Source organism: Elaeis guineensis, chromosome 10 (assembly GCF_000442705.2).
Source record: "Elaeis guineensis isolate ETL-2024a chromosome 10, EG11, whole genome shotgun sequence".
NCBI lineage: Eukaryota > Viridiplantae > Streptophyta > Magnoliopsida > Arecales > Arecaceae > Elaeis > Elaeis guineensis.
In genome coordinates, this window is record NC_026002.2 from 40,247,166 (window position 1) to 40,259,481 (window position 12,316).

General features: G+C 37.1%; 2 protein-coding genes across 3 annotated transcripts; one reads left to right on the forward strand and one right to left on the reverse strand.

Moving 5' to 3' along the window:
* The first annotated feature begins 2,846 nt into the window (after positions 1-2,846).
* On the forward strand, positions 2,847-9,265 carry LOC105052406 (transcription factor RF2b). Its single transcript, XM_010933205.3, has 4 exons — positions 2,847-3,559; positions 5,579-5,711; positions 6,474-6,558; positions 8,654-9,265. The coding sequence occupies exons 1-4, from the start codon at positions 2,970-2,972 to the stop codon at positions 9,007-9,009; spliced, it is 1,164 nt and encodes a 387-aa protein (XP_010931507.1). The 5' UTR covers positions 2,847-2,969; the 3' UTR covers positions 9,010-9,265.
* Positions 9,266-11,045: 1,780 nt separating this feature from the next.
* Positions 11,046-11,866, reverse strand: LOC105052293 (non-specific lipid-transfer protein 1). Of its 2 annotated transcripts, none has more exons than XM_010933057.3 (2): positions 11,425-11,866; positions 11,046-11,310 (listed from the first exon to the last, which is right to left on the reverse strand). In XM_010933057.3, exons 1-2 carry the CDS (start codon positions 11,766-11,768, stop codon positions 11,298-11,300), a joined length of 357 nt encoding a protein of 118 aa, XP_010931359.1. In that variant the 5' UTR covers positions 11,769-11,866; the 3' UTR covers positions 11,046-11,297. The 2 variants fall into 2 exon arrangements, with proteins under 2 accessions (XP_010931359.1, XP_010931360.1); XM_010933058.4 differs by having other exon boundaries at positions 11,046-11,307; positions 11,425-11,849.
* Between the last annotated feature and the right edge of the window lie 450 nt (positions 11,867-12,316).

Here is a 12,316-nt window from a genome sequence, read left to right on the forward strand (position 1 = left end):
AAAGCTAAATTGGACAAATATTAGGCTCCCTTTAGATACTACAAAATGAATTCTAGAAAATAAAAATTCTCCCATAGTAAAGTGATGTGTTATACAAATATTCCATGAAAATTATATTCCAAAATTTTATATTTTTAATTATTTAGATGAATAACAAATTTCTTTAAATATTTTTTTCATTTAGCAATTTTCTAGTTCTTCTATCTTGATAGTCCATTCAAACTAGCCTAAATCATCATCAACTGCAAGTATTACCATTATTACTGCCATCATTACTACGGCCGATGCTACCAAAATAAATGCCACCTTCATTGCCATCAACAAAATTATCATCATTGCCAATACCATAGCTACCACCACGAAGATCACTCATGCCACTAGCGATATCATTGTTGTTATCACGACCACTACCACTATCATATCCACCAATACCACCATCATCGTAGCAATCACCACAACTATCACTACTACTACTACGATCACGACCACCTACACCATCACAGCCACCACCGTTACCATGACCATCATGGTCGAGTTGATGGAGAGTAGCTTAAGTGGGAATTGGGGCAGGCTAGAGGGAATTAGAATCATTTAGGATATGAGGATGAGGAATATAGAGATTAGGATAGACCTAAAGCCATCACCATTGCCAGTAGAGCTCACTAATAGATGTGATCTGGAGCAAAAAAAGGAAACAGAGGAAGAAGGAAGGGGTTGTCAGCTATAAGTGGGAGGAGCTGCACAAGGATGGGCTTGTAATGATAGAGACCCAGCCCCATTAGTTGCTAGAAAATTTAGACCACTAGGAGTGGTAAACAAAAATACTCTGGAATTAGGATTATTCCTAGTGCATGTTCTCACTCTAGAAGTCACATCCATATGTTACTCTGGAAATTTTTACATTAACCAAAAGAATTCTGGAGTATTTACCTACTTGTAGTGATTTAAATATGCAAAAAAGGTCTTAAGGCACTCCAAGTTCATTTTAAGTATTCAATATTCTATATAAACTTGATTTAGTAAAACATGTCAATGAAACAGTTCTAAAATAAACACTATCAAGTTCGAGAAACCTAAATATTAAGGTGTTGAAAGACCTTAGGGAGGTCATGGATCTAGCCTTACTCTTTGCACATAGTCACACTTGTTTCCATGTGAAGCTACATTTATTCCATATATTTGGTTGTAGATTAAGCATATATAATCATTAAAATCAAGGACCAGGATAAGAATTTTAGTTAACAAGGATGAAAGAATACATATGAGCAATTAGATCCAGAACAAACTACACATAGGGAGCCCTCCTATCAATTGAGAAGGCATGTTCAATATTTTAAAACAGCATGGAGACCATAACAACCTTGACACATGGTGGTTATCACCAATATAAAATCTCATCCATGGATAGAAAAAGACTTGCGGGAGTTGTTTTCCTTACTTCTTTTTTGGGTTAGCAAATCTTAGGTTAGAAAAGTTATAGTGGGTTGTAATGGCTCCTCATTTTAGATGAAGCAGCCTCCTCCCATGCGATTTTTTGGGTTAGCAAATCTTAGGTTAGAAAAGTTATAGTGGGTTGTAATGGCTTCTCATTTTAGATGAAGCAGCCTCCTCCTATGCGACACACTCTCAAAGGTCTATTTTTTTGTGGATAAAAAAAATTTATCTAAAAATCTATATTTTTTTCGATAAATATTTATCAATAATATTTAGACAGAAAAATAATTTATCCATATTCTTTTACGCATGAAAAAGTGGCTTCAAAATTTGTTATCGCTATTCTTTTACATTTCTATTTTCTTGGATAAGTTGTTAAAATTTATTTATATTTTTCATAATATATCCTTTATGCTTTTTAGGTTTAAAGAAAGTGGATGGCTAAATTATTGGGTATCGAATGATAGAGGTATTAGAAATGAGAATGAGATATTTTAGAAATAAAATTAGATACCTACTTTACTGATCGAAAAAAAAATGATTTAGCCATCTTTTGATGGATAAGATTTTCTCTTCATTTCATAGATAAATGATACACATAAAAAATAACTTATTCATCTTGAAAAATTTGAAAAAATAAATAAATTAGATTATAAAAAAATTGATCAATTTTTTTATAATATTTATTTATTAAAAAAAAAGTTTTAATAGATAAGGTAGGTACGCAGGAGGGAAAAGAGTGAAACTTGCATTAAAAATTTTTTATATTTCATACAAATTTTGTAAATAAAAGTAATCTCCAGAGCAATGAACCACAAAACTATCCATGTGCTTGGTTTTCCAAGGATGTCCGAAGTCTAGGATCGTCGTGGCCAAGTCCCTATCGAACCAACCCAATTACAATTTTAGAGGCGGCATATCCTTTCTCCCTTCCCCAAGCTTCTTTCACGGATGCTCCCAGGGTCATGCTGCCGCTATAATGGGAATTTGATTATTGTGTGCATCTCACATGTAGAAAGTTACTTGTATAGTCCGTAAATAATCGGTCCAAAATCTTATATTATATATAAAAGCAAATTCTCTAATGAGAATTTCCAGTAAATGCGGCAGAGTATAAAATAATTGAGAATAATTAAATCAATATATTATGCTGTTTAGACTTTGGATCATATTATTCTTATTTGACTTGTCTAGCCTATTCAATTAGACAAAAAAAAAAAAAGAAAAAAAAAAACTTGTCTAGCCTTGTAGATCAATTTTTAAAAATTTGAATTCAAATTTAATTCCCAAATCTTCAAAATTATTAAATACTAGTTATTTTTATTTTTTTAGATAAAAAGATTCGCAGTCTAATAATATATTTCAAAGATCACTTTTTGTTTATCAATAGTTGATATCTTTGTATAAGACTCACATCTTAGCCTCCCCGCCCTGACCACCCCATAGAACTTTACCTATTATCGGACCATCATCATCACCACCACCGTCTCCTCCCTTCTTCCTCGTTCCTCCTGAAGAACGAGAAGAAGAAAGGAATGCAGATGGAAACCCTGAATCCCCCCGGGATTCCTAACCCTAACCCTCACCCTAGACCCAATCTCCCCCGCCCCAGTGCTCCGCCGCCCGCGGCGCCGCCGCCGCCGTCCGCTTTTGGAGATCCTCACCCCACCCAATGCGCCCCCCTCCACGGTCCCCTCCACCGGCGCGCCCAGTCCGAGCTGGCCTTCCAGATCCCGGAGGACCTCCACCTGGGCTCTGGCGACCCCGCGGCGTCGGGGAACTCCGACGAGATCGGGTCGGAAGAGGACCCTATTTCCACGTATATCGATGTCGAGAAGATTGGGTCGAGGCTGGAGGAGAGCGGATCGGGGTCGGACGGCGCCGGATCCGGGAATCAAACGGCTGGGAATGGCGCGGGGGGAGGAGAGGAGGTCCGGGCGGGGAATGCTGGTGGCGAGGTGGCGGCCCCGAGGCCGAAGCATCGGCACAGCAGCTCGGCGGATGTATCGCTGATGGCGAAGTCGAGGGGTGAGGGCGTCTTTGGGGAGGTGATGGAGGCCAAGAAGGCCATGCCGCCAGATAAGCTCGTGGAGCTAGCGGCTATCGATCCGAAGCGGGCTAAAAGGTCCGATTCAAAGGGAAGGGATTTTATCATGTTTTAATTCTGGTTTGTTTGTTTTTCTTGGCCACATTGTGTAGTTTTAAGTTTGATTTGTTCAGTTTGCTCTTTGGTATGCTATTAAATTGTGAGAATAAACTATAAAGTTAGCCTTTTTTTTTTTGCTCTGATCTTAACGTGCGAAGTTGTAGACCTGCATTATTCTATGCAGACATGAATATGGAAAAATAAAATTTGAAGTGCCCGCAAAAGTAGCAGGATGTAATGGTATGATCTTCTAAACCTTGTATGAACAATTCCATGATTTCCATCAGGTGCACTTACCAGTTCCATCTTGCTAGCTTTTTGCTGGATTTTGTGAGTGCCCATGATGCAACGATTAGATTGATCATGCGATAGGTATGTTTATCCAAGATGACATAATAATCTGTGTATATTCTGGAAAGAATCTTGATTGTCTAGGACTCTCCCGTAGCTCTGTAAGAGGGAGGGTTTTTAAATTGTGAGAAATTTGGGTAGGAATTTCAAGTTCACCTTCAATATAGAGTACAATGGCTTCTCCGGATATTTCAGCACTTTGTCTTGCCTAGATGTTGGGTATCATTATATAGCTTTCTGAATTCCAAATCCTACACGTTGGATTTTGCTTTTTTTATTAGAGGGTGTAGGGTTATAATCTTGAATGAGTTTAGAGTGAAAGAGTTCTTATATTATATAAAGCACATAAGACCAAGTATGAAAATATGTGTGACTGAATATATATATGTGTGTGTGCGCATGTACCTGTGCATCTGTGCGTGTGTGTTGGGTTTTGCTTTGTCAATTAGGAGGTATAGGTTCATGTGTGTGTGTGTGTGTGCGCGTGTGTGTGATGTGCTGGATTTTGCTTTGACAACTAGAAGGCAAAGACCTCAATTGAATTTAGGAGTGGTGGGGTTGTCACATTATTTAGGGCATATAAGACTGAAATGTATAGCCAGCATCTAGTTTGAGGTTGAGTTTTGGTGTAGGTTCATGACCTTGAATGAATTTAAGAGTGAAGGAGTTCTCACATTATGTAAGACATATAAACTGAAATATGTTACCAGTGTCTAGTTCAAGGTCAGGATATCAATTATTATATCTCCTCAACAGTTGTTCTGTCCTTTATTATTTCCCATGTTTTCCATCCTACAACATGTAAGCATTTTAATACAGTATATAAGAAAGAGTAATATTAAAAGAATGATAGATTATTAAATATATTTAGAGCATATGGTCTTAGCTCTGAAAGAAAATCAACTTATGTGGCGAGGCTTCTTTTTCTAAATTCTTGATATAGGAAGGGATTGGTAAATTATGTTTTTGGATCATTGTCCTATTGCACTACACTCCTCTCATGTTTCCTATTCCATGTGAAGTGTGATGACCATAATGTTGCCCATTTCTTCCACCAAATCTCTTTTCCACTCACACTATTGTTCTTATTTCTGTTTATAACCTTGTGATATTGAACCAGTCTTAGGTGAAAGTTTTGTTAGATAAGGTGCTGTCAATGTTGGAGGTCACCATGTAACACCTTAATTCTCTTTAAATTGGAAAATGTTCGTCACCTTTAATTGCTAGTAGAAAATGAAAATTAAAGTGTGTATAGCCATAATTACAACCTGAGTTTCTGAATCAGCTTTAAGAATCCTTGCTGATTATGCCTTTTAGAAATAAGAGCATGAAAGCTATGTTTTATTTCATATTTTGAACTTTTTTTTGTTTTTTTTGGGACTTATTGTTAGGCTTGGGGAATCATTCACCCTTAAAACCTCGTGTCATCTGCCCAGAGTCAATCTAGCTTTCCACCATCATGCAGCACATAAAACCATCGGTTCCGCTCAATTTTAAATTCTATTGACGCATCATTTCTTCTTAATCAGAAGATGTTCAAGTGAATGCTATGTATATATGCTGCATGAAGTCATTGTTTATTACTACTTTAATTTGATATATAATTATGGAAATCTTGTTCAGTTATTTGGATTTCATTATATGCAGAATTCTGGCAAACCGGCAGTCTGCAGCTCGCTCAAAAGAAAGAAAGGCACGTTATATCGCTGAACTTGAACGAAAAGTTCAGACCCTTCAAACTGAAGCCACAACTCTTTCTGCACAACTCACACTATTACAGGTTGGTATTCATATGTTTTCCATGAAATGAAGGATTCAGGGATCAGTAGATATTTAAATTTTTCAACAGGCTATATATGGAGTTGCTTTTGCCTTAGCCCTCTGAACTTTAGTAAACTTTTGCATCGTATGTTATGAGGAATTTAAGCTTGTAGTTCAGTCTTTTCCTTGCTCTGAATGGGCTGGAGAGCATTCATTAACTGTGCAAAAGCAACTTCTCTTTCTAGATTTTTTTTTTTTTTTTTTTAAATCAGACTTAAAAAAAACTCAGATTTCCTTTTTTTTTTTTTGGGAACTCAGTTTACTTTTTCTTTAATTTTTTTAATAATTTTGCATGTCCACTTTGTTTCTTATCTTCATATATCTTTTTCCCTAAATTTCCTACATGACAAGGTAATAATTTTCCTAATTTTGATTATGTCTTCATTAGTTGATGATTGCATGTGTTGCTATTATGTATGCTAAAATGATACATATCTTTGAACATGCAAATATGCTATATCTGTCATTTAAGTCATTTAAAATTTTGAGGACTTATTCCCATGTTCATTCATTCTGGTATTGACATATTTGTTATACTTCTGGCATGAATAGAAAGGATTAATTCAGTTTCTAATTTTTCTATAGTGGACATTTTTTTATAAAATATTTATCTCTTGATTGATCACTTATTATTTTTTATGCTACCATGTTACTAAATGCTAACTACTATGCCAGTTAGAGAGGTTACTAATCTCTCTCTCTGTATTGATTTTCTTTGCAGAGAGATACTACTGAGCTGGCCACAGAAAATGCTGAACTCAAATTACAACTACAAGCTATGGAACAACAGGCTCAATTGCGTGATGGTGAGCTTTAATAGTATATATCATTCTAGAAATGATAGGAGCATGATAGCACGTATCCTGTTGCTGCAGTTTTTAAAATTAATCTTTAAACAAATCGGTACGGATATAGGTAATACTTATTGCACATTGCCTATAGAATGGTGCTTATCATGTAATTGCAAACTTTCTTGAAGATTCTTGGCCATAAAAAAGTAAAAGTTGTTTCTGTGTGCTTAAATTGTTTTGGTTCGAGGACTGAATCATAATTGTTTATTTTTTCCTGAAGGTCCTGCTGACACATGTTCTCTAGTCTCTGGTGATCTAGTTAGCTCTTTGCCCCTATTTGTAAAAACTAAAGATGAAACTAATTTTTCACACAACTCAGTTTAAAATTATCCGAAAAAATCCATCATTATGATGATATTCCATGAAGAAATAAATTCCATGCACCAAGTGGTGGTAAATGGATCATGCAAAAAATGGGATATCAGAGAGCATTCAGTAGGGAGTGATGTTGTTTGACAGGCTTATGGAAGATGAGATTTTGAAGGTTTGAAGGACTGCAAGTTGTTCTAAAATGTGGAGACTGAAATAAAAGTTTATAAAGGGTGAAAGATCTGTGAGAAAAGCTTTTTAAGGCGAGACTTTAGACATAAAATTATTGAGGGCATGTATCATATTGCTTGAAAATGATTATTTGCAAGTTTTAGAACAAAAAATAAACTTCCTAACAAAAATAAGTGTTTGCTAACACTACCTGAAAAGTGCTTATACAAGGGGAAAAAAAGTAAGAAAAGCTCTTTCAGGAGATGCTAGGAAGCCCAGCTTTTGACTTATTTTGTAACAAGATCTTTTTAAAAAAGCAGAAGAAACACCAAACATGTCATAGAACACTCCTTTGGTGTCCCATCATAAGTAAGCATGCTGTTTGCAACAAACCTCTTCTACAGGACCAACTACCTTCAAACAACTATTGTGCCATAAATCATAAAGTTGACAGCCCGGAGAATGCTCTGGAAATATTTGTAACATTTTCTCTCTTTAAAATAACTTAAAGCAAGACTAAACGTTCCCTAAAGTTTTTAATTGGATAGGGTTATTCCATCACGACCTTTACCGACCCAAGGGTATCCAACATTTAAAAAAACAAACTAGCTTTACAGATTCTTCCCTAGAAATGCCCCTTTTCAACACTAAAAAATGATTAAAAATTTATGAGAAAAGTTCAAAGCACTTTTCCATAGGATTCTGTTCTGTAGGTCAATAAAAGATGGTTTTTATATTTATATTTATATTTCAACTGGATTGTTGTCATTAATAAACTTTTGAATGTGCATCCTTTGTAAGATAAATACTTTGCATGATATCCAAAGTTCTAAAGCTTCTTCAGATATCCTTGTGTTTGTTTTTTAGGGCAATAGAAGATGGTTTTTAAATTTATATTTATATTTCTGTTGGATTGTTGTCTTTAATAAACTTTTAAATGTGCCCCATTCCTAGATGAAACCGTTGTATGATATCCAATGTTCTAAAGCTTCTTTAGATATCTGTGTATATTTTTTACTGTAATTTTGTTTGGGTGAATGAATTTTATGAATTAAAGGAGTTGTGATTGAAAAAAATATATGATGGCAGAAAGGAAGCTTCTATCAAAGATAATTATGTAATTCCAATTTATTCTAAATGACGAATGCAATTGAAACCACATGAAGGAATACTTTGTATTCTTTTTTATTATTGAATATGATGTCCTGAAAAGGTGAAGAAAGCTGCACTTCTTTCTGTTTCCATCAATTATTTTTCTTCTTTTTCATTATTCCATTTTTTTTTCAGTTGAGATGCAATTCGTTATTGCTTTTAATCATAGATAGGGCTCTCTCTCATTGGAAAGTGTGGTGGTGCATCTGTCCATCATTGGCTGTGTTCATCCTGCATTCAACCCCTTTGTGAATAAGTGGGGTCGATTCTTCCCATTTGGATTTTTTTTCTGAGAACTCATCATGTCTTCCTTCCAGAAAGGGGAAAAAGCCGTCCCATTAGCATTCCTTACAGTGCAAAGTGATAATCTTTTTGTTTTGGCAATATCCAGCCTAATCCCACTACCTTTTCTCTGCAGTGCTCAACCAAACATTAAAACAGGAAGTTGGAAGGCTTAAGATAGCCACTGGCGAAACATCAAGCCCTAGTGGCACCTATAGCATGGGACTTTTAAATGTGTCATATCCATCATTCTTCATTCCTTCCCAACAGCAACGGGCCAATCATCAGGCCATTCAATCGCGGCCCCAGTTTCAGCGGTCCCAGCCCAACATCTCCAGTCACCAGTTTCTCACCCACAACCATGCCCTTTCTGATGTGATGCAGCAAGAACCCCATGGGAAACTACAGGGATTAGATATCCGAAAGGGCTCACACATGGCAAAATCAGAGAGCTCCTCAATTTCTGAGGGTGAAAGCAGCAGCACTTTCTGACCAGGGCCACTTAAGAAATAACACATTTGTTAGATTCATTGTCCATAGACTGCCATCCTTGATCTTCTCTTGCTGGTTCTTTATTTTTTATTTTATTCATTCCTATTCAACTGAATCATTTGTTCTTCAAGCTTCTGCGGTTTGTTCCCTTTCTTTGTTAATATTGAGGTTTTGACTATTGTTCTGAAGTTACTGTGTGTTCAGGATCATTTTCTGAGTGATGTATTTTGGGGAATGTGATTGGTTAAGAGTCTTACCTTCTGATCTTTATATAGTTTGTGCTTTGAACTTTAAATTTCGTTTGGTTCCATTTGTTTTGGATGAAATGTCCTATTTCCCCCCAGTTTCCTCTGTTGAACATGCATGCCCTGTACAATCAAGAATACAGAGTCATGATAATCCAGTCTTATTGGGGAGATTGCTTTCTTTATACTGGTTTTTTTGTTGGATGCTTTGATTCCCATTGATTCTACAATGCTCGAGCGAACATCATACTGTCCTTTGACACTTGTTTGAATTGTGGCTATTTCTGATGCTTTATCTCCCTTTCCTCGACAATCTTTATCGCTTTTCATTCGTACCTGCGAAGCTCGTGCCTTAATCAATTAAGGTAAGTTTTGTCTGATGGTTTGAGGTATACTCGTGCATATCTGCCAAGAAACAAGCATGCTAGCTAACTTGCCTCTACGTTCTTGGGGTCTCTCCTTTTTGCTATCTGCTGCTCTCCTACATGGATATCAGAAAACCAAGCTTTGAATGAAAATTTCTTTGTCAGGCAACTATTGTACAAGAATCCGGCTTGTGTAGGTCCAAATTCAAGTGCATGGACATCTGGGACAAAAGACATGATTATGTATTATTAGGAGAATGTATTACGAGGAGAATGTATTACGAGGAGAATGAGTATTTCATGGACAAGCTCTGCTATGAAAATATGTGCCAGTTGATCTTGTATGATGGCTTCAGCAGATGTGTCAACCTGAATCTGCCAATTGATTCATCAACCTTTTATGGATACTACTGTCAGGATGCATTTTGTTGGAGGACAAGAAAAAATAGAACAGAAATAGTCATTGCTGTTTGAATCTTCTAATAGTTGTATCACTAAGTTATTTTTATGGAGCTACAAGTTCTGAAATTACTTTTCATTAAAGTCTTTTTCTTTTTTTTTTTGGGTAAGAATTAAAGTCTTTTTCTTGAGAAGACAATGTGCTTGAGTTTCCATTAAGAAGATATTGCTAATGAATTAGAAGTGATGCAGCGCCTGTTTTGTACGCATGAAAAGTTTCTAGTTCATGTGGCAAAGAGAGATTAGTGACTCATAGATTTGGTATGATGCATAAGGGATAGTTAATGTTATCATATTGGTAATATGTAACTAATGGGTGCCGCAATTTGTTGGGATTTAGGACAACCATATGCAGCATTCCTGTCTTTTGGCCTGAAATTAGACTAGACCATAGCATGAACAAATTCATCACCCGAGTGGGGGTCACATATACAGATTTACCATTGTCTGTCAAGCAGCTGTCGGAACTCAACATTTGTGAAGAATCTTGTGTCCAATTTTGCCGTAAGAAAAAAATAATTTCACACACGTTGCATTATTTTTGAAGAATCCTAAGATGGTAAATTTGGCAATTGTTTGAACTTCGGACACAGGAGGGAAAAGGAATTTAGCTCCCATGAAAGCCACGATTCCTCGATCTCTTGGATAGTATTTGGATTTTTAAATTTTATTTTTAAAATAAAAATATAAATTTTTAGAGAATAATTATTTTTTTTTGTTATTTTAAATTTCTGTTTGATAAAAAATTTAGTATTTCAATCTTTATTTTAATATTATTTTGATATTTTGACAATGCTTATTAAAGATCTAAAATAAACAATTTTATGGTCTATCGTAAATCAAAATTATTTGAAATTAAAAAAAAATTGATTAGAATTGTTAAATCAAGATGATTGACTATTATTTTTTAATCCGTTGAAAAAAATAAAATAAAATAAATTTTTATTTTATTTAAAATTTGAATATATAAATATTATTTTAGATTATGTATGCAGGCCTATTTTTGCATTCTTAGAAGTGCCGTGCGCGCACGCGCCAGCGCTGGCTTTTTAGTATAGCCTTTCTTATCAAGATCACATCATAGATAATAAAATAAGAAGCATGCCCACACAGACATTGTAAGACCCGCTGTAAGATGACATCCGCTTATTCTGTCGACTCCGTCGTTCTTATCCTGCAAACCCTTCGTTCCTTCCACCAAGCCCCCTCAGTGACCACTTCAATTAATCCTGCTAACCCCAATCACACCCACATAAATATAAAAGATCAATATAATCCTCTATCACATCAAACCAAAAAACAACAATGCAAAAAATCTCAAGAAAGAAAGCAGGGGATAGACTCACTTAGAGCAGTCAATGGAGGGGCTGAACTTGTAGGGGATGGAGACGCCACACTTGCCCGGGATCGTGTTGGCCCGGCTGACATACCCAGGGAATCTCGCAGAAATGGTCTTGAGGCACCTGCAGGCAGTGCGGCGGTCATCCGCAGTGCGAGCTGCAGCCAGCAGCGATCGCAGCCCGCTGCAGCACTGCGGGGCCACCGACCCTCCCGCCTGGACGTAGGCGACGCAAGGCAGCAGATCTCCATACACATCCGAGCATGTTATCGCATCCGCCCTGCCAGGCGGCGCCAGCAGTGCCATGGCGAGCACAAGGGCCACAACCATGCTCGCACTGGAGCCAGCCATACGACACTTTCTAAAGGATCGTATATGGATTGCTCCTAGTTAGCAATGCAGTGAGTGTTTAAGATAAGGGTAGGGGTTTACATATATTGGGGGAAGGGGTAGATGCTGAGTTGTGTTGTCGGGGGGTGGGTGGGGGGGGGTTGGTTTCTACGGATGTTATTAAAAGGTGCAAGGCGGTGATAGTTTTTATTCACATTTGTCACGTCTGGGGAATGTTCCTGGCTTGTGACTGAAAAGCATATGGGATCTGAATTATTTTGGCTGAGCGTGGAGTAAAATAGTAGAGAACGACGAGGTTGGAGCTGGGATCATTTGCTAGGATAGGCGCGCCCGTGACTGAGGTCGTGGCGGATTGTGGACAGGATGGGAACGCGGAGGTTGCATCAAATTATTGTGCTTTTGTTCTGATTGGCCTGCATTTGGTCCTGCCAACCGGGACGATGCTGTGCTTCCTTCATTTTGCTTGGGTTGGTGTGGTCCCTCCTCACATGGGACCCACCGCTGCACGAAAACCCGGGACGACGCTGGTGGTGTTGCGGAAGCCTTGT

Coding starts and splice junctions, on each gene's coding strand:
- LOC105052293 (XM_010933057.3), bottom strand. CDS start 11,768: ATGGCTGGCTCCAGTGCGAGCATGGTTGTGGCCCTTGTGCTCGCCATG.
- LOC105052406 (XM_010933205.3), top strand. CDS start 2,970: ATGCAGATGGAAACCCTGAATCCCCCCGGGATTCCTAACCCTAACCCT. Junction 3,560..5,578: donor GATCCGAAGCGGGCTAAAAG/GTCCGATTCAAA, acceptor CATTATATGCAG/AATTCTGGCAAACCGGCAGT. Junction 6,559..8,653: donor ACAGGCTCAATTGCGTGATG/GTGAGCTTTAAT, acceptor TTTTCTCTGCAG/TGCTCAACCAAACATTAAAA.